This window comes from Heterocephalus glaber, unplaced genomic scaffold (genome assembly GCF_053883595.1).
Source record: "Heterocephalus glaber isolate CG9 unplaced genomic scaffold, H.glaber_assembly_v1.0 deba00000331, whole genome shotgun sequence".
In the NCBI taxonomy this organism is placed as follows: domain Eukaryota; kingdom Metazoa; phylum Chordata; class Mammalia; order Rodentia; family Bathyergidae; genus Heterocephalus; species Heterocephalus glaber.
In genome coordinates this window covers 64,939,982-64,964,448 of record NW_028258142.1, presented here as the reverse complement: position 1 = coordinate 64,964,448, position 24,467 = coordinate 64,939,982, and the positions used below count along the sequence as shown (strand labels likewise).

General features: G+C 48.6%; 1 protein-coding gene and 1 long non-coding RNA gene across 15 annotated transcripts in view; one reads left to right on the top strand and one right to left on the bottom strand.

The window, feature by feature from the left end:
• LOC147830177 (uncharacterized) overlaps positions 1-11,846 on the top strand; it is a 46,075-nt gene extending 34,229 nt beyond the window's left edge. Inside the window, exons 4-6 of the long non-coding RNA XR_015442454.1 lie at positions 7,985-8,041; positions 8,757-8,864; positions 9,722-11,846. This is a non-coding gene — a long non-coding RNA (uncharacterized LOC147830177). The remainder of the gene's footprint in view (positions 1-7,984; positions 8,042-8,756; positions 8,865-9,721) is intronic.
• Ptprm (protein tyrosine phosphatase receptor type M) overlaps positions 2,524-24,467 on the bottom strand; it is a 675,227-nt gene continuing 653,283 nt past the window's right edge. For all 14 annotated transcript variants that reach the window (XM_087189931.1, XM_087189938.1, XM_087189934.1 and 11 more), the window contains 4 exons: positions 22,645-22,770; positions 20,611-20,774; positions 15,440-15,575; positions 2,524-3,340 (listed from right to left, as the gene is read on the bottom strand). In XM_087189931.1, coding sequence (XP_087046057.1) covers positions 3,287-3,340; positions 15,440-15,575; positions 20,611-20,774; positions 22,645-22,770 — 480 coding nt within the window. In that variant the 3' untranslated portion in view covers positions 2,524-3,286. The remainder of the gene's footprint in view (positions 3,341-15,439; positions 15,576-20,610; positions 20,775-22,644; positions 22,771-24,467) is intronic.

The window sequence follows — 24,467 nt, the reverse complement described above, 5'->3', positions numbered from 1 at the left end:
GGCCCTCTGTGGTTGAGGAATCTGGGGCTGAGAGACTCCCCCATGAAAGTGGTTGCTAAAGTTGTCCTTGCAGGCAGCGTGAGGAAAGAGCCTGGGAGAAGCAGTGTCTCAGGACCAGGGCAGAACCACGGCTGCCATGCTGCTTTGCAATCAAGTGTGAATTTCAAGCCCCATGTTGGAGTGGGAGTCTGTGTAGAGCAATGCTATGCTATGATGACCAGAGGGTTACCCTGGACTTCTCTAGCGCAGTTAGAGCGCATGCTCCTCAGGCTCAGCCAGATGTCAGGAAGTATGGTTAAGGCAGGAGGGCTCATGGTCTCCAAGAGCCCGAAGGCAGCCTCCCTGCTCTGAGCCCCAGGCCAGGATGTTTCCCACACTGTCTCCTGCCTAACATGGTTTCTCCGAATTTGGTATGGATGAGTGTGGAGAAAGATAACCTTACAGGGAGGAGGGTGGGCAGCTGATTTTTTTTTCTGTGAAGTAGGAAACAGAGCCATTGTTGTAAGTATGGAGAAGTCTTAGATTATTTGCTGCAGGGAGTAGAAAAGGAAAGATGGATCCCATGAATTTATAGCAGCAGTAATATCCTCATTTGTGTAATTTTTCCCTAGTAGCACTCAGCAGCTTGGGTGTATTAAAGAAAGCAGATGGTTTTTTAAAAAAAATTTGTTTCTTTATGTTTAAAATGGATTTCTTACAGACAGCATATAGTTGGGTGTTGCTTTTTTTCCCTTGTAATTCGGCAATCTCTGACTTTTAATTGGGGTGTTTAGCCCATTTACATTTTAATGTGATTATTGATATAGCTGAGTTTAAAACTACCAGCTTGTCTTCATTTTCTACTTGTCCCATCTGTTCTTCATTCCATTTTCTTTTTCTTTCTGTTTGGAAATTGAGTCTCAGGATTCCATTTTATCTCCTCCCATGGCTTAGGAGTCGTAACTCTTCAGCGTGTATTTTCCTGATTGTTCTGGAGTTAATAGTGTGGTCTTTAACTTGTCACTTTCTACTGATGTCACACCCCTTCAAGCACAGAAGACTCAGCAGATTGCTCCTGTCCCTCTATCCTCCCCTGATTTTCATTTTTTGTACATGTTACAAACCATACACTGATATAATTTTTTATTGCATGAATTATCTTTTAGTGGCATTTTATATTTATCCATGTAATAACTCTTCCTGCGTCTTTATTCCTTTGTGTAGATGCAGATTTAATTATGAGGTCATTTCCTTTTTTCTTTCAACTTTTGTCTGCTGGATATTTTATTTTTACCATCACTTTGGGAAGTATCTTTGCTGGGTATAGAATTCTAGGTTGCAATTCTTCATTCAGTTTTTTAAGTTACTGTTCTGTCTTCTGGCTTATAAGAGGTCCAAAAAAGATTGTGCTGTGACTCTTACCTGCACATGTGTCTGCTCTCTGGCTGCTTATAGAATTTTTTCTTGATCACTACTTTTAAGCAATTTGATTATGCTGTACCTGGGGGGTCTTCATGGTTCTTATGCTGAGGTTTAGTGAGCTTCTCAGACCTCTGGGTTTGTAATTTCCACTCACTTTGGAAATTTTTGGTCATTATCACCTCAAATTTTTTCTACCCCATGTAAAGCCACAGTTGAGAGAGACTCCCAACAGTTTACTCCTACTCTGTTCATTTAAATTTTTTTATTTTTGAATTGTTCCCAGTGATGGCTTCAAGTTTAATGATCTTTTCTAATCTAGCATTTTTTGTTACCCAACTTTGCCGTTTTCATCTCTTGAAATTCTATTTGGGTCCATCTGGAAGTGGCTCTAGTCTGTGTCCTGCTGTCCCCAGCCTGCCCTGAATCTATGATCCTCTACAAGCTGTGCTCTTGGCATGTTTTCAGTTAGGGTGAGGTGGAAGGGGACAGATATGCCCTTTTGAGGTGGCACAGAAGGGGAGAGGTTGCCCCTAGCTGGCAGGTCCCCGCCCTGGCACCTGTCCAGCCCGGTCAGCACTCATGCTCATGGTGACCCTAATACAGGGCAGGGCACTGTGACAGGCCTGGAGCCTGACAAAGGTTCCCTCTTGAGAACCCCAGCCATGCCTGTGCCAGGCAGTCAGGGCTGCCATGACTTGCATGTCCTCTCCAAGACTTGTGACACTTGACTATCATTATGACAGTGCTGGGAGGCCAGGCACTTTAAGAGGTGACCTGTGATGGATGAAGGTCATTACAGAAGGAGCAGGCACATCGCCTTGGGAGTGGCTTTGTTGCAAAAGCTCCCTCATGCTCTTGACCTCTCTGCTGTGCCCCCTTGTGCCCACTTGCGCTTCTGCCAGCTGTGATAGAGCAGGAAAGGCCCCACTGGATGCAGCCACTTCATCTCAGACATCCCAGTCTCCTGGGATCAATTTCTTCCTAGATCACCCAGGCTGGGGCTCTCTGCTGCAGAAGCACAACATGGACCAGGACAAGGTCCCAGGTGTGGGTGGCTCCTGCGGTCTGGTGTGATGGGGTGGCCTCCACCCGTGCCCCGGGACACCAGGAATACACCACAAGTGGCACGGGTCATCGTTTATTGAGAATTCACACAAGGTAAAGTCATACAATCGGCCATTTCCAGGGTTTCATAAAAATGATTGTCACTCACTGTGCTTCACAAAAATTTCTTTTAATGAATAAATAATCTGATGAAATCAAAAATATTTACAATATAAACACATGGGAAAGCTTTGGATCTGTGAATCTGACTGTGTTGCACTTTTGAACTGAATCCTCTGAGCTTTTCCCATGGAAACCATACAAATCTGATAGAAACGACGACTCATACAATATAGCTTTGTTCATTACACGTTTACTGGTTAGTTCTGGAAAGCTAGGTGAGCTGCTATTATGTGACATGTTAAAATACAAATATTAACTAAAATAATACATTATCATAATGCCAGGTAGCATTCTCCACAGAACAAAAACATACACTCAGCTGTAACAATGGGAGAGGGTCACGGGCCACAAAAAATACCCCAAAGGTACAAATTCCTTCATAAGAATATAATTGTGCTCTTCAGTCAACCAGATGTCCACGCCAAGGAGGAGGACAGTATCTGATGAGCATATGCTCTGTGTTTCTGTCAGGCAGCGGCATGGCTGGGAATTGGGCAGTGCAAGCAGTTTATAAACACTTTCCTTGGGCTCTTAATAAGAGCCAATTATGCAAAGCAAAGAGAGCGTATCGAGAAGTCTCCATCTCATCTACACGAACACCACGGACCGTCCTGGCCTTGCGGTGGGAGAGGCTTTGTCTGCAGAGCCGGTTGTGCTGTCAGCCAGAATTCAAGTACTCCAGGGCCACCTCGTAGCAGAACTTGTACTGATCCTGGGAAACAGAAAAAGCGACACTGTGAGCTGGTATATCTGAACGCTACTGCTGCGAGGCACTTACGCCAGAGGACAGTGTTAACTGGAAGAAACCAAACTGCTAGGGATTTGGACTGGAAATGAACGAGAAAGTCGCCATTCTGAGCCACAAGTACTGGCACTGTTTGTGACTGCTTCCTTGCAGAGCCTGTTGAACGCACTCTGGTATCTGTGCCCATTAACATTCCAGAAAGTACTGGACAACCGGAATAGCCACAGTCTACCGTCCCCATCTGTGGGTGCTACATGCTTGTGTTCGACCAATCTCGGGCCAGAAATATCTGAAAGAGAACTGTGTCTCTACTGAACACGGGAGTCTTTTTTTCTTGTCATTATTTCCTAAACAATTATTTATGCAGAATTTGCGTTGTCATGGATGCAAGGAATCTAGAGATGGCAAAGTAATATGGGACAGTGTGGATAGGTCCCATGAAATGGCATACCATTTTATAAAGCAGAGCTGAGCTTGGGGTGCGAATGTCCACCAGGGATCTCAGGTTCTCCATGAATATGAAGGGACGGCCGGGTGTTTGTCCCCACACGTTTACTGGTATAGCAACAACCTGAGCTTCCTCCAACTTTCAGTCTCAGGACTTTCTCAACTTGGCGAGAATTTATTAGCTACTTCTTAATTACCGTGGCCCTACCTGGACCCTGATTGGGAGAAGCCCACCTTACCAGTGTGGAGGATGAGACAGGACGAGATGGCACAACAGGCCAGATGTCCCTAACTCAGTGTCACTCAATGTCCTCCCGGCCCCTCTATTTTGCTGTGTACTAGACCACCCTCCTTTCCTATGCACCCGCCCGTGGGGACCAAGGCTGGTCCGAGTCTCGGCTGTCGGGGTGGGGCTGCAGTACACATGGTGTGCATGCAGTTCTTTGCTATACTGGTTTCATTTCCTTTCATGAGGGATAAGAGGATCAAATGATGAGATTTATGTTTTTAGGAATCTCCATACTTTGTCACCTGGTGGCTGAACTTGCAATCCTGTCAACAGTATGAGTTACCCCCCTCCATATCCTCATGAGCATGTTTTGTTTTCATTTATCATTTATTTTCATCATAGCCCTTCTGACCGGGGTGAGATGGTATCTGACTAGTTTTGATTTGCATTTCCCTGATGGCTACAGATATTGAGATTTTTTTCATGTATTTGTTGGCCATTTACATTTCTATTGAGAAGTGTTTAATAAGATCATTTGCCTATTTTAAAATTTAGCTACTTAGTTTTTTATTAAGTTTTTTGAGAGCCTTATAATTCCGGAAATTAACCATCTAGCAGAAGAGTAGTTAGCAAGTATTGTCTCCCATTCGGTAGGCTGTCTCTTCACATGGATTGTTTCCTTGGCTCTTCTACCAAGCTAGATGCTTTCTAGTTTGATGTAATCCTGTCAATTTATACTTTTGTTTCCCATGTTTCTGGGGGCCTATCCATGAAATCGCTCCCTGTACCAATGTCTTGAGGAGTTTTCTGTATGTTTTCCTTTAATAATTTCAGAATTTCAGGCCTTATATATAGTTTTCTGATCTAGTTGAGTTGATTTTTGTACAGAGTAAGAGACGAGCCAAGTTTGTCTTTTGCACACAGATGTCCAGTTTTCCCAGCACCACTTACTGAAGAGGCTGTCCTATTTTTGGGGTGTCTATTCTGTTCCATTAGTGTATGCAAATGTTTTAATGCCAGCACCATGCTATTTTGGTTACTATGGCTCTGTAGTATGTCTTGAAATCGGGTGTTGTGATGTATCCAGCATGATTGTGTGGACTATTTGGGATAATCTGTCACTTCATATTAATTTTAGGATTTTTTTTTTGTCTAGTTCTGTAGAGAATGTCATTGCATTAAATTTATACATTGCTTTGGGTTGTATTGACATTTAAAATATTAATTTTTCTAACCCATAAACATAGGTATTTCCATCTTTTTATGCCAAGTTCTTCAATGTTTGGTAATTTTCATTGTCTAAGTCTCACTTCCTTGTATACATTTTTTCTAGGCATTTTTTTGTTTGTTTTTGGTAGCTACTGTGAGAGAGACTGGTTTCATGATTCTTTTCTCAGAAAACTAGTTATTGGTGTATAGAAACACTACTGAGTTTTGTAAGTTGACTTTACACCCTGCTACTACATGAATTTATTAGTTCTAAAAGCCTTCTGGTGGACTCTTGAGGTCATCCTGTCTACAGAATCATCTGTAAATGGTGATAGTTGTCATTCTGTGTCCTCATTTTTATGTCTTTTATTTCTTTTGCCTTGTTGCTATGGCTAAAACTTATTAGGACTATATCAAATGAGAGCAGTGAGAACAGCCAGGCTTGTCTTGGTTGGGATCTGGAAATACTTGGAGCTTTTCCCCATTCCATGATGCTGGCCATGGGCTTGGTGTAGATAGCCTTTATTGTGTTAAGGTATATTACTTTGATTCCTGATATTTTGAAGGTTTTTTGTTATCATGAAGGACTGTTGTTTTATCAAATGCCTTTTCTGTACCTTTTGAGATGATCCTGTCTTTATCCTTTATTCTACAGAAATGTTACATTTATTGATTTCTATATATTAATCATCCTTGCATCCCTGAAATGAAACCCACTTGATCATGGTACTTGATGTGCTAGTACTGTGTTGAGAATGTTTGAATTTATGTTCATCAGGGATACTGGTTTATTGTTCTTTTTTCTTCTTTTCTTGTGTCCTGGTCTGGTTTTCATAAGAGGGTAATACTGTCTTCATAGAATGAGTTTGGAAGTGTTCCCACCCTTTCAATTCTTTAGGTAGTTCTGAAGAACTAATGCCAATTCTTCTAACGTTTGGTAAAATTCAGCAAGGCAGCTATGGACTTTTCTATGTTGGGAGACTATCACTGCTTCATTACTTGTTACTAGTTTAATCTGGGTAGGGTCATGTATGTCTAGAAATGTGTCCATTTCTTCTAAATAATAATCCCTAATAACTCTGTACTTCTGTGGGATCAGTTACAGTATAATCTCCTTCATCTCTGATTTTTATCTTTGGAGCTTTCTCTTTTTTCTTGTTTAGCTAAAGATTTGTTAATTTTACCTTTTCAAAGAAACAACACTGTTTCATTGATCATTTGTATTCTTTTCATAGTTTCTATTTTTTATTTTACTGATATTGGGTTTGTTCTTGCTTTTCTAATCTTTAAGAGGTATCATTAGATTGTTTAATTTTTTTTTCATAGGCCCTAATTGCTATAATGTTCCTCTTAGTATGCCTTTGCTGGATCTCATAAGTTTTGGTGTTATTTTTCCATTTTAATTTGTTTTGAAAAACTTTCAAATTTCCTTTTGATTTCTTCAGTGACCTATTGTTCATTCAAAACTGCATTATTCAGTGTCCATGCATGTGTATAATTTTAAAAATTTCTTTTGTTGTTGACTTTTACTCCACTGTGATCAGATAAGATATAGGATATTATTTCAGTATTATTATTATATTTTGGTACTGGGGATCGAACTTGGGACCTTGAGCTTGTGAGGCAAGCGCTGGAACCACTGAGCTAAATCCCCAGCCCTATTTCAGTATTTTAAAATTTGACTTGTTTTGTAGCCTAAATATGTGGCCTATCCTAGAGAAAGTTCCATGCACTGTTAAGAAAGGTATGCTCAGCTGTTCAGTAGTGTGTTGTGAAGTCTCTTAAGTCTACTTGATCTATAGCACAGTTTAACCCTGATGTTTCTTTGTTGCTTTTTTTGGGGGGAGGGGGAATCTAGATGATCTATCCACTGTTCCAGTGGCGTGTTGAAGTCCCCCACTATTATTGTATTGGCGCCTCTCTTCCCCTTTGTCTAATACATTGTTTTACAAGATGGGGCACTCTGACAAGGGGTGCATTTATATTCACAGTCATTATGTCCTGTTACACTGATCCCTTGGCTGTTTTATAGTGACCACCTTTGTCTCCTCTTAACTCTTTTTGTCTTAAGGTCTGTTTGGTCAGATGTAAATACAGGTGTTCCTGTTCGCTTTTGTTTCAAGTGTCATTTTCTGTCCTTTCATTCTGAGTTTCTCTTTGGCAGCAAATTTTGGGGCTTTAAAAAATATCCATTCAGTCAATGTCTCTCTTTTAATTGGAGAATTTAGTCCATGTATATTCAAGGTTATTACTGATAGGTAATTACTCCTATCATTGCTGATTATCTTCTAGTTATGTTGTATATCCATTTTTATTCCTTTCTTGGTCATTTTTAATAGATTGATGGTTTACTGTATCAACAGTGATTCCTTTCTGATTCTCTTATTTTGTGTGCACTCTTCTAATGGGATTTTTATTTTGCAAGCTTTCATGATGGTAGTTACCTTTCTTTTACTTTTGGGTGTAGGATTCCCTAAAGCATCCTTTGTAAGGCAGATCTGATGGTTACAAATTCCATTTTTGCTTGTCTTGGGAGGACTTTATTTCTCTTTCATTTCAAATTGATAACCTTGCTGAGTATAATAACCTTTGTTGGCAGTTATTTTGTTCCAGAATTTGGAATATGTCATTCTATTCCCTTCCGGCCTACAGGAAATCTGCTGAGAAATTTTCTGTTAGTCTAATGGGGATATTCTTAAATAAGCCTTTGTGCATTTCTCTTGCAGGTTTTAGATCTTTTATTTTGCCTTGTGCTTTGAAGATTTTGAGTGTAATATTCCATGGTGAGTATTTCTGGGGGACATGTCTTATTTGGGATTCTATAAGCCTCCTATAAATGGATGTCCATGTATTCCCCAAGATTAGGAAAGTTTTCTGCTATTATTTCAATGAATAGGTTTTCTATGCCTGAAACTTTTTTGTCCTTGCCTTCAGGTATTCCAAAATTGTGGATGTTTGTTCCTTTAATGCTCTCCCCGGGGTCTTGAGTGTGCTGTTAATTCTCCTTTCCCCTTGTGTCTGACTGGGCTCTTTCAAAAGACCTTTCTTCAAGGTCAGATATTCTTTCTTCTGCCTGAAATATTGTCTATTTTTGATGCTTTCAACTGTATATATCTGACTCATCGAGAGCTTAATTTCCAAGATTCTGTTTCTTTCTTTTTTCAAAATCTCTGTCTCTGGGCTGAATTTCTCATTCATATCCTCCACTGTCTTCCTAATTTCATTTAACTATTTATCTGTGTTCTCTTGGATTTAAAGAATGCTTATTTTAAAAGCTTGTCAGACATTTTATCCATTTTACTTTCTTGGATCTCTTGCTATAATTATAATTATACTCTTTTGGAATCATGATGCTACCTTGTTTTTCATATTTCTTGTGCTGTTGCATTGAGATTTTTGCTTCTGGTGATCAAGTATCTGACCATGTTTATGAGGTGGTGTTCTCCTGAGGCTGCCTTGGAGGGTCAGTTTGTCATGCGGTGTTGGCTTTATTTCCAGGTGTGCACTGTGGTGAAGTCACTGTACTGCTGCTTGGGATGTGATTACTGATGTTGGGCACAGCGTGGACCATGGAGGAGCCAGAGACCCATGATCTCTGCGGGCCACGTGAGAGTGGGGACGCTGTAGCAGTTCAGGCAGGCGTGTGCACCCCACAGTGGTGTGGGGAGCTCAGGGCATGGCTCCTCCTACCATGGCAATGGTGGGGTGGTCTCAGGCACTGCTGGTGCTGGCTTTGCCCCCAGCAAGGTCTCTGCACAGGAGCCCAGCAGTGGAGGGGCCTGAAGCACTTGTCCTGCAAGCAGCAGTGGGGCAGGCCCCAACACAGCCTGGGGGAGGTGGTGGGACCCGCACACCTGGTATGGTGCTCTGTCTTAGTCCCGACAGCAGTGGCAACAGGGATGGGTATTCCCCACTGCCAGTGACAGTGTACAGCTGGAACTGCAACTGTGCCAGGCAAAGGTCCTCTAGGTCCTGTCTGGTCATGCACCCTGGACACAGGTGAGATGGCTGCATCCAGAGGTTGCAATCTCCCCAAGCCAGGGCGGTAGAACGTGTGGGGTCCCCAGAGGTGGGGTGTGTAGTAGTTCTGACCCTGTCCAAACTGGGACAACAGCTCAGCTTGCAAGATGACCCCTGCCAGGCACCTGGGTGTCTCCTGGAGGTGCTGGGAGGTCCTGTTCCCAGGCATCTGTGGAGATTCAGGTTACTTAAGTAAGAGTGGGCTCCATGCCTGTGAGGGCTGGGAAGCTTTCACGAAGCTGGGATTGCAGCATCCACGCAGACTGACTGCTGTGACTCTTTCTCTTATATTTGGATCTGGAATATTCCTCAAAGGTCCAATCATAGCTTGTAGTGTTACTGGGAGGTGGGGGAACTTTAGGAGGTTGAAAGAGGTAGGTTACTGGGGCATGCTCCTGAAGGGTGTGTAGGGATTCCAGCATTTCCTTCTCTTTGCTTCCCAGCTGCCATGTGGTGAGCAGCTCAGCTCCCTCCTGCCATGACGTCCTGCCGTGATGCTATGGCTCTGTTGGCATGAACAACAGGGTCGTGTAACCATAAGCTGGAACTTCTGACACCATGAACCAAAATACACCTTTCTTCCTTTAATTTGTTTATCTCAGGTATTTTGTTACAGTGACAGAAAGGTGACTAACACTTTCACACTTTCTCCTGCAAAGGGGAGATTCTGCTTCCCTGGGTGGCACATGCTGGGGTATTTTGTTTCCTCTTCTCTTCTATTCTGTTCTCTTCTTCTACTCCTCTTCTGCCGTCCCAGGTCTCTGGGTTTTATGAGGTTCTGGTCCCTCTCTTGTTCTTTTCCAGTCTTCTCTCATGGTCCTTTGCCTCAAAACGTAGCTATGTCCTCGTTACTTTGGTTCTTCTTTGTGGAGGAGGAAGTGAGTGTTGGCCCCTCCATTCTGCTGTCTTGGATGCCCCAGATCCTTCTCAGATCACAAGCTTTGGCCCAAGCAAACTCTGTGTGGAGCCTAGCCTCCACAGGGTCAGCGTGCCTGGGTTTCTGCACTGTGCTCAGGGAACTGATCGGAGGGACTCTGACTGAGGAAGGGAGATGTGAGGCTTGACAGTGCCCAGAGCTGGTACAGGTACCTGGTGCCTCAAGGTCTCTCTGCACAGCAGGAGCAGACTCACTGTACCATCATCGCGTCCAGCACGACTCTTTCCCACCATGATGGCCACGACCAAGAAAATGCACCTTTTATTTTTGGTTCGGCTAAACTGAAAACTTCCACACTTTTAAATATGCCTGCTAAATTTGTCAATGGAATTTCGTTTTCTTCACTTGCCATCTGCTCTCTAAATACCTGCGTAGTCCAACCTATTTATTTCAAGACAAGGCCACAGTTCTGCTTCTTTCTCTGGCTAAGGCACCTATCTCTGGCACAGAACCTGGCACACAGTTGAGAGGCAAATGTTGGTCACACACACACAAGATGGCAGACGGCAGGCACTGCAGCACTGATTCACCTCCAACATTTAACGTGCTCATGCCAGGGCCACTGTGCATAGGTAGCACTGCTGGGAGCCTCTGATTTGAACATGTTAATTTCTGCTGGCTTGAACAACCAATGGTGCATGTGTAACTACCCTGTCAGGTGGCATGGGACAGTCCCATGGGTGGTACAAGCCGCCTGATAGGACGTCATGTACGTACCACTAGTGGTTCAAGCCAATGGCAATGTGTTATGGGTAGAGACTGGAGCTCTAAGACACTATCTCAGTTCTCTTTACTCTGAAGGTGTGAAGACACAGTAAACAGATCATTTCAACATACTAAGTTACCCCAAGATCCAAAGTCACCAGCAGTAACTCCCTCTCGGAAGGCTAGAAGCCAAAGACAGTAGCAAGTGTTGGTGAGCATGGGCAAACATTAGAAGCCACTATGGCATTAGTGGGAATGTACAGCAATGTAGCCACTTCAGAAAACAGCCCAGCAGTTCCTCAAAAGGCTCAACAGAGACTTGCCATGTGACCCAGCAACTCAACTGCAAGGTACACGGCCAGGAGAACTGAGAAAACCTCGTACACAAATATAGTAGATTACTCACAGTATGCCTATTAATTGCCAAGAGCGGAGAGGATGGGTAGCCACACAATGGAAGATTATTTGGCTATGTGAAGGAATGAGCTGCACTGTGTGCTACTGCAGCAGTGACTCTGAAATCAGAGGGAAAGACGTCAGGCCGAAAGGTCTCATGTGACTTATATAGTACATGTCAGGAACGTGCACATTTATAAAGACTGGAAGTTGATGGATGGTGGCCAGGCCTGGGTGAAGGAGAAATGAGAGTGACTGATAACATATGTGGTTTCTTTGGTGGTGATAAAATGTTATACATTTGCGTGGTTCTGTGAATATACTGACAGCCACTGAACTGTATGCTTTAGAAGAGCAAATTTTATGGTAGGTGAGTTGTAATCTCAATAAAGGTGTTATTTTTAAAAAAAACCACCAGCAGAAAAATCCTGCTGTGGATCCTCCCCCTGTGTCAGCTGGGGCTCCAGCAGGACGGGAGTCACAAACTCTGGATGAGACGTGAATTCAGTTGGTGGTGGTTGTGCTGCTTTGAGGAGTCACAAGTGCCGCCAACTTCCTCTGCCTGGCTCACGCATGTTTTACAGAATGAGATTTGCCAGATTCTAGGACTGCAGTAAAAGCCAGCGACACCTCTAAACTAAATCTGTGATAACTCCGTGTTTTGACCTGGTTTAGCAGTGTGCAGTGTCCCTAGGGCTGTAGGTAATCTAAGCCCCAACGACCACCAGGGATCCCTGCAGCCCCTCCTCCACCCCATGTGCCCCTCTTCGGTGTGTGTGGGTCTGCCTGTCTCAGCACGGCAGGGCCGTCATACGACATGTGGCCTTTCTTTTGCTACTGCTTTATCCCCACTTTATAGATGAGAAAAGTGGAGGTTCAGGAAGCGCCATGTTGTGCATCTCACTGCTTCTCCTGCATCCGCCACAGCCCTTTTCAGCAAAGTCCTGTGCAGTGATCCTCAGCAGGCACTGTTTCCGCCACCACTGAGGGAACAGAGTTTCTCTTAGATGGGAACAAACTTTGCTCAGGAAACACCAGGGTGAGCAAGCTCTGCAGGAAGCAAGGATGTTCAAAGATGCGTGCGGCAGTGTGGTTTGCTCCGGAGGAGCCCGGAAGGGAAGGATGGGTGCAGTCTGGGGGGGCGGGGTTGGCATGGGAGGGCAGGAGCCAGCTGCGGGAGAGGGCAGAGGCCTCCTGGCGGAAGGCCTATGAGGACACCAGTGCCCGAGGCCCTACGGCTGGGTACCCTGCTTTGCAGGCCGGCCCTGCCCTCTAATGCTTTGGGCATGGGTGGCGGGGCTGTCTGCCAGACACGGAGGCAGGCATGTGTCAGGGGACCCACACAGCAGGCTGAGGAGCCCTGATGACCCGACTGCAGGTTCCCAGGCCATTCATGGAGACACTGAGAGAGCCTGGACTTCTGGCTAGGGATCTGGGCTGATCTCATTGGGCTCGGAGTCACACGGTCCCAGCTGACTTGGAGCTTAACATCTGGGACGGGGTGGAGCGTGTGTCCAGGCGGCCTTGGAACAGGAAGGCCAGGTGTTCACTTCCAGGCCTGGCCCTGGGGTGCTGAGGGGGCTTCCAGAGTTCCACCCTTCCCTGGGGCACGCTCACCCCGCTTCCCAGGCCCCATCAGTCCCCAGTGTCCCTCTGTTCAGAGGCAAGAGAGCCGCAAGGGGAGGCGGAGAGAGGCGGGCTGCCGACCTCTTGCGAGGGCCAGGATGGGGTCAGCCTGCCGTGGGGGCCCCACTCCGGCCTGTCCTGCCTCCCCTGACTCCCCCTGGGCCAGCTCGGACATGGGCGCCCCCCATCATCCTCAGGATGCAGCGTGTCCTTTCCACTGTCTGAGCTCAGGGCCCTGTGACAGACACCCAGCAAGAACCTGTAGACCGTGTCTCGGCCCTGAGCTCGATCCTCCGGCGACACCCTCACACGAACACCAGGCTCCATGCCATTCCCACAGGCAAAAACAAAGGAGCGAACCTCAGGAGCTGCTGCAATTCCGGGAGCTTCAAACCTACTGAAGAGAGCACTGTGACTTTCCCCTTGGTCACCAGAATGATCTATTATCCTGCAGCAGAGCCAGCAGTTTGCTCGGGAAATGACACGAACCTCCTACTTTTCTCAGCAGCGACCACACCTTAAGCTGGGTGCTGAAAGGGAGGTCTGGGCACCCCACTCCGGCACTGCAATCCCGGGTGACTGCAGAGGGTGCAGATGCACAGGAGCAATGACCACCGCGGACATCACCCACTGCGCACTTCACAGCAGGGCAGAGGGTCAGGAGTGTGCGTGATGCCTAAGGCGCCAGCCGAGCCTGCCCCATCCACCCCTGTGCACTGCATGCCTGCTCCAGAAGGTCACACTGTACCCCAAGATACGTACAGCTGCTGTGTGTCATGAGAAATATAGATTTAAAAAATTTTATCTTGGGAAAAACAATTAGCCATAATGCCAGCAGCTCCTAAACTGTCACAGAACAGTGGGCGGTGGCCACACGACCCCTTCTGGTCTCAACCTGAGCCTCCATTCACGGCTTGAAGTAGTGCCCCATCCCTCAGGCTGTGCCACGGGCAAGAACCCTGTCTCTTTCTGCCCATAAAACTTCCTGAGTGATGAAAGCTGTGGCCAGAGCCACTAGAGGGAAGGCCTGGAAGGCCCTTGTCTAATGCTCTGCTTAATCCAGGCTGCTGAGAGAGGGAAATGACATTTTTTACATCAAGGGCAGCTTGAGGTCTGGAAGCTGCACATCTGTCCCTGCCTCGCTGAGGTCAGCTACTGGTCAGGGTGACACTTGAGTCCCATCCTTAATGCCAGCCTCATCTGGCCTGTGCTGGCCACGTGGGCTGCAGGACTGCCCTGCTCTCAGTGCCGGCCGTGGCTGGTTCCAGTGAAGCCCGAACACAGAACACGCCTGTGTGTGTGAAATCTGTTACTACACAGAGGGAGCTGAGAGTGCCCGACACATGCGAAGCACACATACATGCTCGCTGTCTTCCTCTTCCGTTTAGACCAGCCGCTCCACAGGCTGGCCTGTATTCTCAGACTCTCTCACATACACCTCCATGGCAGCTTAGCCTCAACAAGCCACTGCTGTCCCTAGTTTACAAAACTAAAATCTGAGAAATCGACTTGCTCGAAGACACTTAAACTGCAAAGCTGACGTGCCCGAGGTCACCTAACTGGAATGAGAGGCAGAGCTGAGCCTCAGATCAAGGGTCCCATGGGCTTTCTGCAGGGACAAGGGGCACAGTGTGGGGAACATGATGTCGCCACAGAAGTCGATGTGAGAGCTGCTGACAATTCCCCACCAGCGCAAGCTTCTGGGAAGGGGAGTGGCTCCTGGAGCCCAAATCCTGGGGCCAGAGCTGTCCCTGGGAGTGGCTCCTGCTGAGCAGATCCATCCCCGTCCAGGGAAGCACAAGTGATGTCCAAGTTGCGGATGGGGAACCCGGCTACTCCCACTTCAGCCTGAACCCCGACTGTCCTCTCCCGCCCATCTCACTCCAGCCCGGCACCTAGAGCCCCGAACACAGCCTTGCTCCCGGCCGGGTGCCCCGTGAGTCCTGCCACCTTGGAGCACCACAAAATCTCCCTCCCTGGAGCTGCTCTCCTATTCCAGGGTCCCGTGCTTGGCATTTCAACAGCTCCACAGAAAGACTTCGTGAAATACTCCAGGAAAATAATTGCACCCTGCCCTTTGTTCCACAACTCCTTTAATCCTTCCCTCAGAGATGGCCACCATAATTAAACTCGGCGCTCGGGGTGTCAAACTCGGATTCACAGCTTTGATAAATATTAGGCGATTAGGCTATTTATAAAATATATAATTTGAAAAGCTGGCATTTCGTGTGCTATGATTATTTCTTCTCTGGGAAGACGAAGTGCTTAGCCACGTGGAAGGCACTGCCAGGAAGGGAAATTAATAAGGATGTTCACTTGTGAGCATCAACTATTTTCACATCTCAGATGAGCTGAGATAATTTCCTCACGAAAAACAAGGAGAGGAAGAGAGAGAGAGAGAGAGAAATCCTACGGGAAAAGTGAGTGGGCCTCTTCCTGTCTGAAATCAGCGTCACTGCAAATTGGGGAGCAGGGGGTGGGGGACAGAGGGTCCTACCAGGAGGTCCACCATGTTGGGCTTGTTGTTCCGCAGCGTCTTGACGGCGTGGAAGACGTCCACGGTTCTCTGGTGCCGGAGCATCTCACAGACGATGCTGATGGCGCAGAACGTGCCGCTGCGGCCTCCCCCATTCCTGTCACAGGAGACATGAGAGGGCTGGGTGACGCTCAGGCTGCTGGCCACACCCCCCTGTGGAGGGGGGCATCCAAACCCGGAGGCCACCCAACTCCACGTCTGGGCAGTTCTAGTTAAAAGGGGGCGGCTGGAGGGCTTGGCTCCCGGCTCACAGGGCTGGGGTCCGCCAGTGTCTCCCCGGCCTGAGACTGTTACTGAGCCAGCACCTCGCTGGTCTCAAAGACATGGCCTGCAGCGGAACACTTCCAGGGGACAGAGACCTTGGCTGTCTATCAGGGAAACTGGTGACTCAGGTGGGTTACGTTCAAAGACGTGCCTAGCCTTAAAAAGTCTATCAGCATCCTATACTCTAAGACATAAGGGCCTTGCTAAGTCATCAAATTGCCCAGGTTGGGCTTGAACTTGTGTTCCTCCTGCCGCAGTCCCCTAAAGTGCTGGGATTACAGTATGCAATACCATGCCTGGTTACGGGGTATTTTAAAACAAAGCTTTTTATTCTGAACTAATTTTAGAGATGTAGAAACACTGCAGGAATAGCAGAGAATTCCCTTGCACATCCAACTGCCCTGCTGTGAACATCTTATGAAACCACAGCATGTTATCAAAACCAGGTAACACTGGTGCAGTCTCATTAACCTGACCAGGTTGTGGTCAAATTTCACCAGATCCTCTATGAATATCCTTTCTCTGGTCCAGGATCATGAATTGGTTCTCATCTTCCATTTAGTTTCCTCCTTTGCTGCTTCCAATCTGTGACAGGTCCTCAGGCTCTCCTTGTTTTTCTTGACCTGGATCACTTATTTTCCAGCTTATGAAGCACAGAAGATAGAATGCAGGAGTAGAAAACACTCATGGTGCTGAAGTGGAGGCTGAGAAGTGACTGCACAGGACACAAGGTAGACTGCCTTTTATTTCGGCTGCTCTGATTTCTTCTCCTGAGTGGGAAACTGGTCCTGCATTTTAGCGAGAAAATCACAGGGACGTTTTGTCCTTCACAGTGTTCCTGGTGTCCGCCTGTCCCATTCCTGGTGACGTTAACCTTGCTCATGAGTTAAGGGGTCTGCCAGCATGTTCACTTCCAAGTTACCATCTTTGTGTAGTTAATACACATCTTGTGTGAAGATATTTTGAATCTCAATATCCTGCTTCTGCTCACAGGTTCATCACTGCTTTTTATACTCACTGGTGGATCATATAACAATCATGACCGTGGTATCTGCCTAATGTTGATTCTGCTGTCTTCCCTCTGATATTCTACCATAAGAAAGCAGTGTCTCTCCTCCCCCACTCAAAAATGTATTTTTATATCATTGTGGACATGGAGAGAATATTTTATTGCATGAGCTAAAAATCAGTAGCACCATATTTAGTTTTTCCAACTTAGACCCTTAGGAGTTCCACTGGGTTGGCTCCTGTGTTCTTGGGAAAAATGCCTGTCCTTTTTTGAACATTTTCTTACTTTCTGGCACCCTAAGCCATTCCAGGCACATCTTGTATTTTTCCTGTACCAACTGTGCAATCAACCTCTTTTCCAAGGAACTAAGATCTTTCATTTTTACAAACACAATAGTACTATCATTCCCAAAATAAATATTGCTTTAATAAAATCGGATTTCTACCTAGTTCAAAATTTCCACGTGGTTTCTTATAGTTAGTTGCTTTTTAAGAAAATCGACATCTAAGTTAAATCTGCATATTGGATTTGGTTGATTAAAGTTCACACTTGTATTTTGACCTACAGGTTCCTCCTCCTCTTTTATTCTTTGAAATCTGTTGAAGAAGTGGGGTATTTGTCCCGTAGAGAAAACCCCATGTTGTGGGTTTTTCTCATTCACTGCCTCTCTCTGGTACCATCTGTCACCTTTGCTCTCTGCTCCTGAGTATCTTGCACATTGGTAGAGCCAAGGCTTGGGGAAGGATTCAGGATGGATGGGTTATTGGAGGGGTGAATTCCTTCACACAAAGATGTTTGCATGCCCTGCCCCTTAAATGAAGTACCCGTCAATCTTTTTGCTTACTGAAAAAACTGGATGATGCCTCTTGTTTGTACTGACTTGTAGGAGTTCTGGCTGAATCCTTTGCCAGCTCTATGCATAGCAAACCTCTCCTCCACGGTCTTGCCTTTTCACACCTTACTGATACCTCCTGCTGTTAGTGAGATCCAATTTGTCACCATCTTCCAATGCAGGTGTTCTGGGTCCTGTCTTGGCCAGGCGTTGGTTATGCTGGGAACATAGGAGCTTTTTTGTCTTTTAGAAGCTCTTGTTTCCCGTTGATGTTCAGGTTTGTGATCACCTGGAAGGGATTTCCATCTATAGTATAGTGAGGCGAACACCAGTGTGTCCTGAGCATCTTCCCCGCGGCCCTGCAGGGCTGGATCTTTGCTAGTAACCAGGTGACCCACAGGTGCGGCCTGTCCCTGGATGTCCTCTCCTGCTCATTCCTGTTTTCCACTCTCGCACTAATACCATACCGGTTTCCCATCCGCTTTTCACCCAATGCTTCCAGCAGGCTCTACATCCCTTATTTTCATGGAGTTTCAACACAGTGCTCTCTTACTTCTATTCATTCATCCTGGCTTTGTTAGCTGGAAGACAAGTACAGGAAAAGACTCATCCTGTGTGTATCTGTTGCCAAGCACAGGACCCTCACCCAGGTGTTCTGTCCACCACCAGCAGGTGGCGCTATGCCACACCGAATCCTGACCTCAGAGGGACAGAATGGCACGGTGTCTCTGAGGGGTCCTGGCAAGGGCTGGAAGAGGCCAATTTAAACTTTGCTTCTCATAAAGAAAAAAAGACTTAGGAACCTAAACAAAAATAAACCTCCTGCTGAGTGTCATGCCAAGAGGGCAAGAGGCAGCCCCACGGGCAGCACAGGGAGGTCAGCCTGGGCGACAGGGTTCCCCAGGGGAAGTTGAGGTGCCCTCCCCAGAGGGAGGGGAGGGGACATGAGGCAGGAGGAGCATCAGATGCCTACCACCGCCTGGGACAGCCCGACAGCCCACCGTACAGACCCACGGAGGGCACCGCTGACGAGGGCATCTCACTATTTGGCCATGCTTGTCTGTCGGGCACAGCGACTGAAGGCACAGACTCTGGCTTTCTCCCTTACTCCTGTCCTGCTGCCTCGGTCCTGTGGGCGCAATTGCCAGCCCTTGTTAGACAGCTACTGATCCAGGGGTCAGATGAGTTAGCGTCCAGATCCAGTGCTGGGGTGTCCAGGCCCGGGACAGGCGTCTGCAAACTGCTTGGAGTATAACAAAATGAGGCTGGTGTGGCTCAGAGGCAGAGCGCCAGCCTAGCACGTGCCAGGCCCTGGGTTCCCCCTGCAGCAGCACCAAGCAGGACAACTCCCGAAACGAACAGATGCAATCCAAACGGATTCAAATGCCGGTGACTCCACTGTCGTCGGGTGACTCAGTGAGGTGGGCCTCTCCTCTCACTCTGCTCAGAGCCCACGTCTGTACAGAGGGACAGCTAAGGAAAGGATTTTCCACGGTGGACAAGCGTGGGGAAGCCGACACCAGGGCACTGAGTGGAGAGAGCTGTGCCTGCCATGTTAGCTCGGTGGTGCCTAACAGCAGTCCGCCTTTGCCTTCCACGTCACAGAGACCTCACTGTGTGCTTCTAATGGCACCCTGAGCAGTGACAGATGCCGCGGCTTCGAATTTCTGGGGATCCTCTACACAGCGCTCCTAACTGCCATGGCTTTTTAATTGTCTGTTCCATTAAGCCAGCGCCAGCTGGATGATTAGCTGCATATCACTGCCAATGAGAAAATGCAGGTGAGCTGGAGCAGCCTGGCGTTCTCTCTGGCGGCTGTCTACCTGGGCTGCACAGGGAAACCCCAGAAGAGGTCTGGGTTCCGTTCCCAGACGCCATGGTTTCCAGGCTTGGCCCTGGGGTGCGGCCCAAGGGTGGGCATCCAAAAGCTCCCGAATGGCTCCCACTGCTCAGGGAGGCAGGGCGTCATGTGAGCGAAGGTGTCCCCCATGTTAGCACCCGCTGGACTGCTGGCTTTGGGGTCACCCTTCAGGACACTGGCTCTGCATCACTCAGGTTTCCGTCACTCCAAGTCCCTCATCCCTGATAATCAACTGGTAAAGAGAAAGTTTCTTTCAGCTCAGTTTTGGAGTTCCAGCCTGGGGGTTCATGGCCAAGGAAGCTGCTCACTTCCCGGGCAGAGTGGAGAGCCTGGGGCCCCAAAGTCCCCGAGGGCCTTCCACCACTTCCCAATGTCACCGCCCGAGGACCCGGCTGTGCCCACCTGGACCTCCGAGCACATTCCAGGTGGGCACACAGCGGCCCTCCCAACACAGGCGCCCCCTGCCGACACCGCCCAGAACCAGAATTGCAAGGACCAGGAGCTGGCGGGCGGGTGGTGTCACGTGGTGGGGGGGAGCCCGAGCGGAGCCTCGCTCAGCAGTGGATAAGTCCTGCCAGCCTGGGCGATTCCAAGCTACCAACAGTGTAGCAGCCAGTTCAGAGGATTCCTAGAGATGTACAGCTGGCTCTCAGGAGCCAGGAGGAGCCCACAGAGCCCATCCAGGAGGGGCCCGTATGTGTCCCAGTCAAGAGCCAATGACTTCTTACGGCAGGGTCACACTACCTACCTGAGTTTGTTGTGTTCCCCAAGAGCTCATGTGTCAGAAACAGTCCCCTGAGTCCTGGGTAGTATCTGGAGGTGAGACATCTGGGCGGGAGGTCATGAGGTCCCCACAGTTGCCTGAGTGACTGTCTCTCCAGGCGGCGCCTCTACCACGTGACACGGTGGCAGGAGGAGCTCAGCCACGGCACTGCCTGCTCTCGAACCTCCCAGCTTTCACAACCATGAGCTAAATAACCCTAAGTGACCTGCTCTTGGGTTTTCTGTTAAGGCGACAGGGAACAGACTAAGACCCCACCCAAGCTTCTTGCACAGTACCAGAGCCCTCAGCAGCAATTCCCCTTCCCCCAGCTCCCGCTCCGCCGCAGACAGCGAGACCCAGCGGAAAGGAGCAGATGCGGCTGGCGGGCGGGCAGACGACTCACAGGCAGTGCGCCACCGTGCGGCCTTCCCCGCCGTTGTACCCCTCCTGCCACTTGGCCACCTGGCGGATGAGCTTCAGGAAGGAGCGCTTGGACACGGGCGTGTCCCTGTACAGGGGCCAGCCGAGGAACTGGAACTGCTGCACCATGCGGTACCCGTCCTGGGGCTAGGAGAGAAGACAGGCGTGACTCCTCTTCCCGGAAGCCAGGCCCCTCCCAGCTGCTGTCTCCACCTCCAAGCAGCCAAGGTCCAGAGAGCGAGGCCGCGCGCCCAGGCCTCCGGAGTCAGGGTTTTTAACCTTGAGCAGTTGGGAAGAAGCAGGTGTTTTAAATGACCGATCTGAAGCGAAGAACAAAGCTGACCTTTCTGCAAAAGCCAAGAGAACCTGACCACGTAAGGACTGGCTGCCTGGCACACTACGTGTGAAGATGGCTTTACCTTAATTATGGGCAAAGATCAGCCGTACCTTGAGGTGTTCATGAGTCCAGCGTGGTACAGATTGCACCATATTTCCCGCGAGTGTAATTGATCACTGGTGGGAATCTCACGATAGCAACACTGACTTCATCTTTAGTCATCGTGAAATGCATTGCAGCATTCCGAGTTTATGTTAGAAAATCTTTGTTTGCCTCGCCAGAGCTGGACCCCAAGGCCAACGCCCGGGGCGAGGACTCCTCTCTGGGACACTGTCTTTCTGGCCTTCCTCCTCCTCCTGCTCAAGTTTCTGCTTCCCCTAGACCTTTCGGACAGAGGCCCAGGCTCCATCCTGGTCCCTTTCCCTTCCCAGCCTCGCCCTTGAGGACTCCACACCGTGTCAAGGCCTCAACACCACCACGAGTGTCCCCAGTCCCTCCTTCCTGTCTCCCTGTGATGTGACCCAAGGCCCACCTGGAATTCCCCGATGGTCTCAGAATCCTCCCAGACCTCCGCGTCTGACCTTGACCTCGGACCCACACGTGCCCCAGGCCTGGCCACCGGTTACTGACCAGCATCCCCAGCTCAGTGGATGCTGATCCCATCACTCGCCTGGTCTTTGGGTCCCACTCTGTGCTCCCTGAATGTATCAGCGTCTCCGCTGCCTGTCACCTCCACCTGCTGCCACTCTTGCTGCCTGCGTAGTCATCTGTCACTAGGCTCCTTCCAGGAGCCCCTGAAGGGTCTGTCCTAGCGTCCATTCTCAGCCCAGGAGCCTGGGTGCTCCCTTACCTGTGTGGTTCTCCTCCAGCCCAGTAAGGCTCCTACTTCCCCTGACCAAACCCCAGTGCCAGCTGTGGCTCTAGAAGTCGCTAGGCTCCTCCCCGCCCAACCTGGGCCACCTTCTGGCAGGTGAGCGGCTCCACTCTCTGCAAGGCCTGCGCGCTGACTGCGGTGTCTGCCCGGGCTCCTCCCTCAAGCCCTCGGGCTCCGCTCTCAGAACTTCTGTTTAAAACAGAGATGGACTCCCCTGCTGGGCAGGGCCCAGCACCTTCCACCCCTCTCTGCTTTCTGATGCACGCTATCTAGTGTCTTAGCTGTTATATCAATTATTCACCATCTGCTTCCTAACAAAGACTCCCTGCTTGATCACAAGTGAGCCTGGCTCCAGGACATCTCCCAGGCCCATCCTCGCCTGCCCGTCCTTATAAAATTCGCTGTCAGCAAGGGTGCACCTCCACCACGCCTGGCCACCTGGCCGCTCTGCAGCTAGAACTTCCTCCCTCAAGGGCCTCCTGGGATCCCACCCACTGACCCACCTGCTCCCTGGCTCCAGGGCCCCACCTGTGCAGGCAGGCTGCAGCTGGAGTTGAGCAAGGCCTCACTGCAGGGGTCCCCTCAGCTACCCCTAGGCCCCGAAAAGCGTCCTCCTCTCTGGGTTTCACCAAGGGGCACCAAGCCGGGTTTCCTTCATCGTGTCTCTCACTAAAGTAGATGCTCCGTGAGGTCAGGATCTCCGCTTTGTTCCCTGAAGGTTCCAAACCCTGAGAACAGCCCTGCCGAGGAGTGTCCCCTGGACTTGGGGGTCACAGACAGTGCACAGCGACGGCGCCCCCGCTTACCCTGGCTGCGTTATAAATCCGGAATATCCTGCTGATGATGTCCTCCTCCAAGTCAGCGGACACGAACTCCACCTGGATGGGGCCGTGTCTGTGCACGCCGTTCTCGGGCCAGTACTGCGGACACAGCTGAAAGCAGACACAGCGCTGAGTTCATTACCAAAACAGCTGCGTCCTGAGCCCCTCAAGAGTCTGTACTGATAGTCACTGATTCACAAGACCTGATCAATTCCCTTCCTTTCCTTTTCTTTCTTTTTCTTCCATCAAGCAGACCTTAAGACTTTCTTGTTGACCCATCCCTCAACTCCACCCGTCCCTCTCCTGGGACCTTTTCATTCTCCCCAAAAGCATCGTTAGCCACAGAGAACTCTGCTTGCCATGTCAGGAGGGTGCTGTTCCGCATGCCCCTGTGTAAGCTCTCTGCTCTTGCTGGAGGGGGGTCTTGGGCCTGGGGGAAATGCCACAGCCCACCTTACAGAACGGGACAGTTACACGGGCACACACACCTACCCACACCCAGATCCGCTCTCCCTGCGGGACTTCCAGGACTAGGTTGTTCTGTAACAAGATTCAGGGCTGATGCCGTGTGGGTTGCCCTGGCACATTCTGGTCCTCGCCCTCCTAGCTCAGATTTGGGAATTCTGGTGCCATCAGAGTTCACACCTTGCTGTTTTACCCTGAGGCACCTTTGATTGAAAACCACAATTTCCTAGAGTCTCCAGCTCCAGTATTGGTGCTACAGAGTAACCGGAACTGCATGAATATGATGCATAGCTTAGTGGGCAGGGGTGGTTGTAGGGCCTGCTAGCTGGGGAACAGGGGGCTTTCATTTGCTCTCACCCCACAAACTTCCTAAACTTGGAGACAGCTAGGTGGGAAGAGACCCTAAGATCTGTGTTCTTCAAAGACCTTTGCTGGGTCCCCAAAGCCTTTCCAGGCATTCGGAGTGTGAAACTGAGCTTCCAGGACTTCTTCTGGAGTTGTGTTTCATTTTTATCTTTCAGGCTTCCCTGAGGGACAGACAGCCTATGGCTAAACAAAAGGAAACCACTTCATTATTTTCTAACCTGTTGCTATGAGGCCAAGAAGAGATGAGAAATGTTATCTCATTTAAGCTAGATGATGTTCCACGAAAGGAAAATCACTGGTTGAATTTCCCTTCTTTGATGACTTACTTTCCAAAGGATCTAAAATCTCACTGTTGGATGCTGCAAAGGCTGATTTATATGCAGGATGACAGGATAAGGCCTCAGCAGCAGGTCAACAGAAAGTCCTGTCTCCCTTATAAAGGAGTTAAGGGTTGGAGCTCATGATTAAGAACCAAAGTAGGAAAACCCAGTGTGTTTCTTATGTCAGCTAAGTCTGCTGTAGTTTAGAAATCACATTTATTTATTTTTTAATAATACTTTCATGACATTTTTTTCTTCCTTCCAGCAAGCACTTCCTGGTGACAAGTTATTAAAGTGCTTTGTCAGACAACAGCACGCTGATGTTTATTTTCATTCTGATACCCAGGGGGACCCACTGTTAAAATTAACAGGATGATGATGGGAAGCCGAGAAGGCAATACAAGCTGTAGCATTCACATTTGCACTGTTCTGCGCGTTTTCTGCTCGCTGAGCAAGCTCTGCTTTCTGCTTGCTCTCAGTTCAAGTGCCTGATCCAAAGCTGGTCACTTAACTGAAGAAGTCTGCATGGCTCAGGCTGGCACTGTCCCTAGCACATTGTGTCCTGCACTCTGCCCAAGGAAGCCATGTAGAAAATGGCTTAAATGGGGCATAACTCCTCCTTGGACTGGACCGATAAATACTTAAAATAGCAGAGGG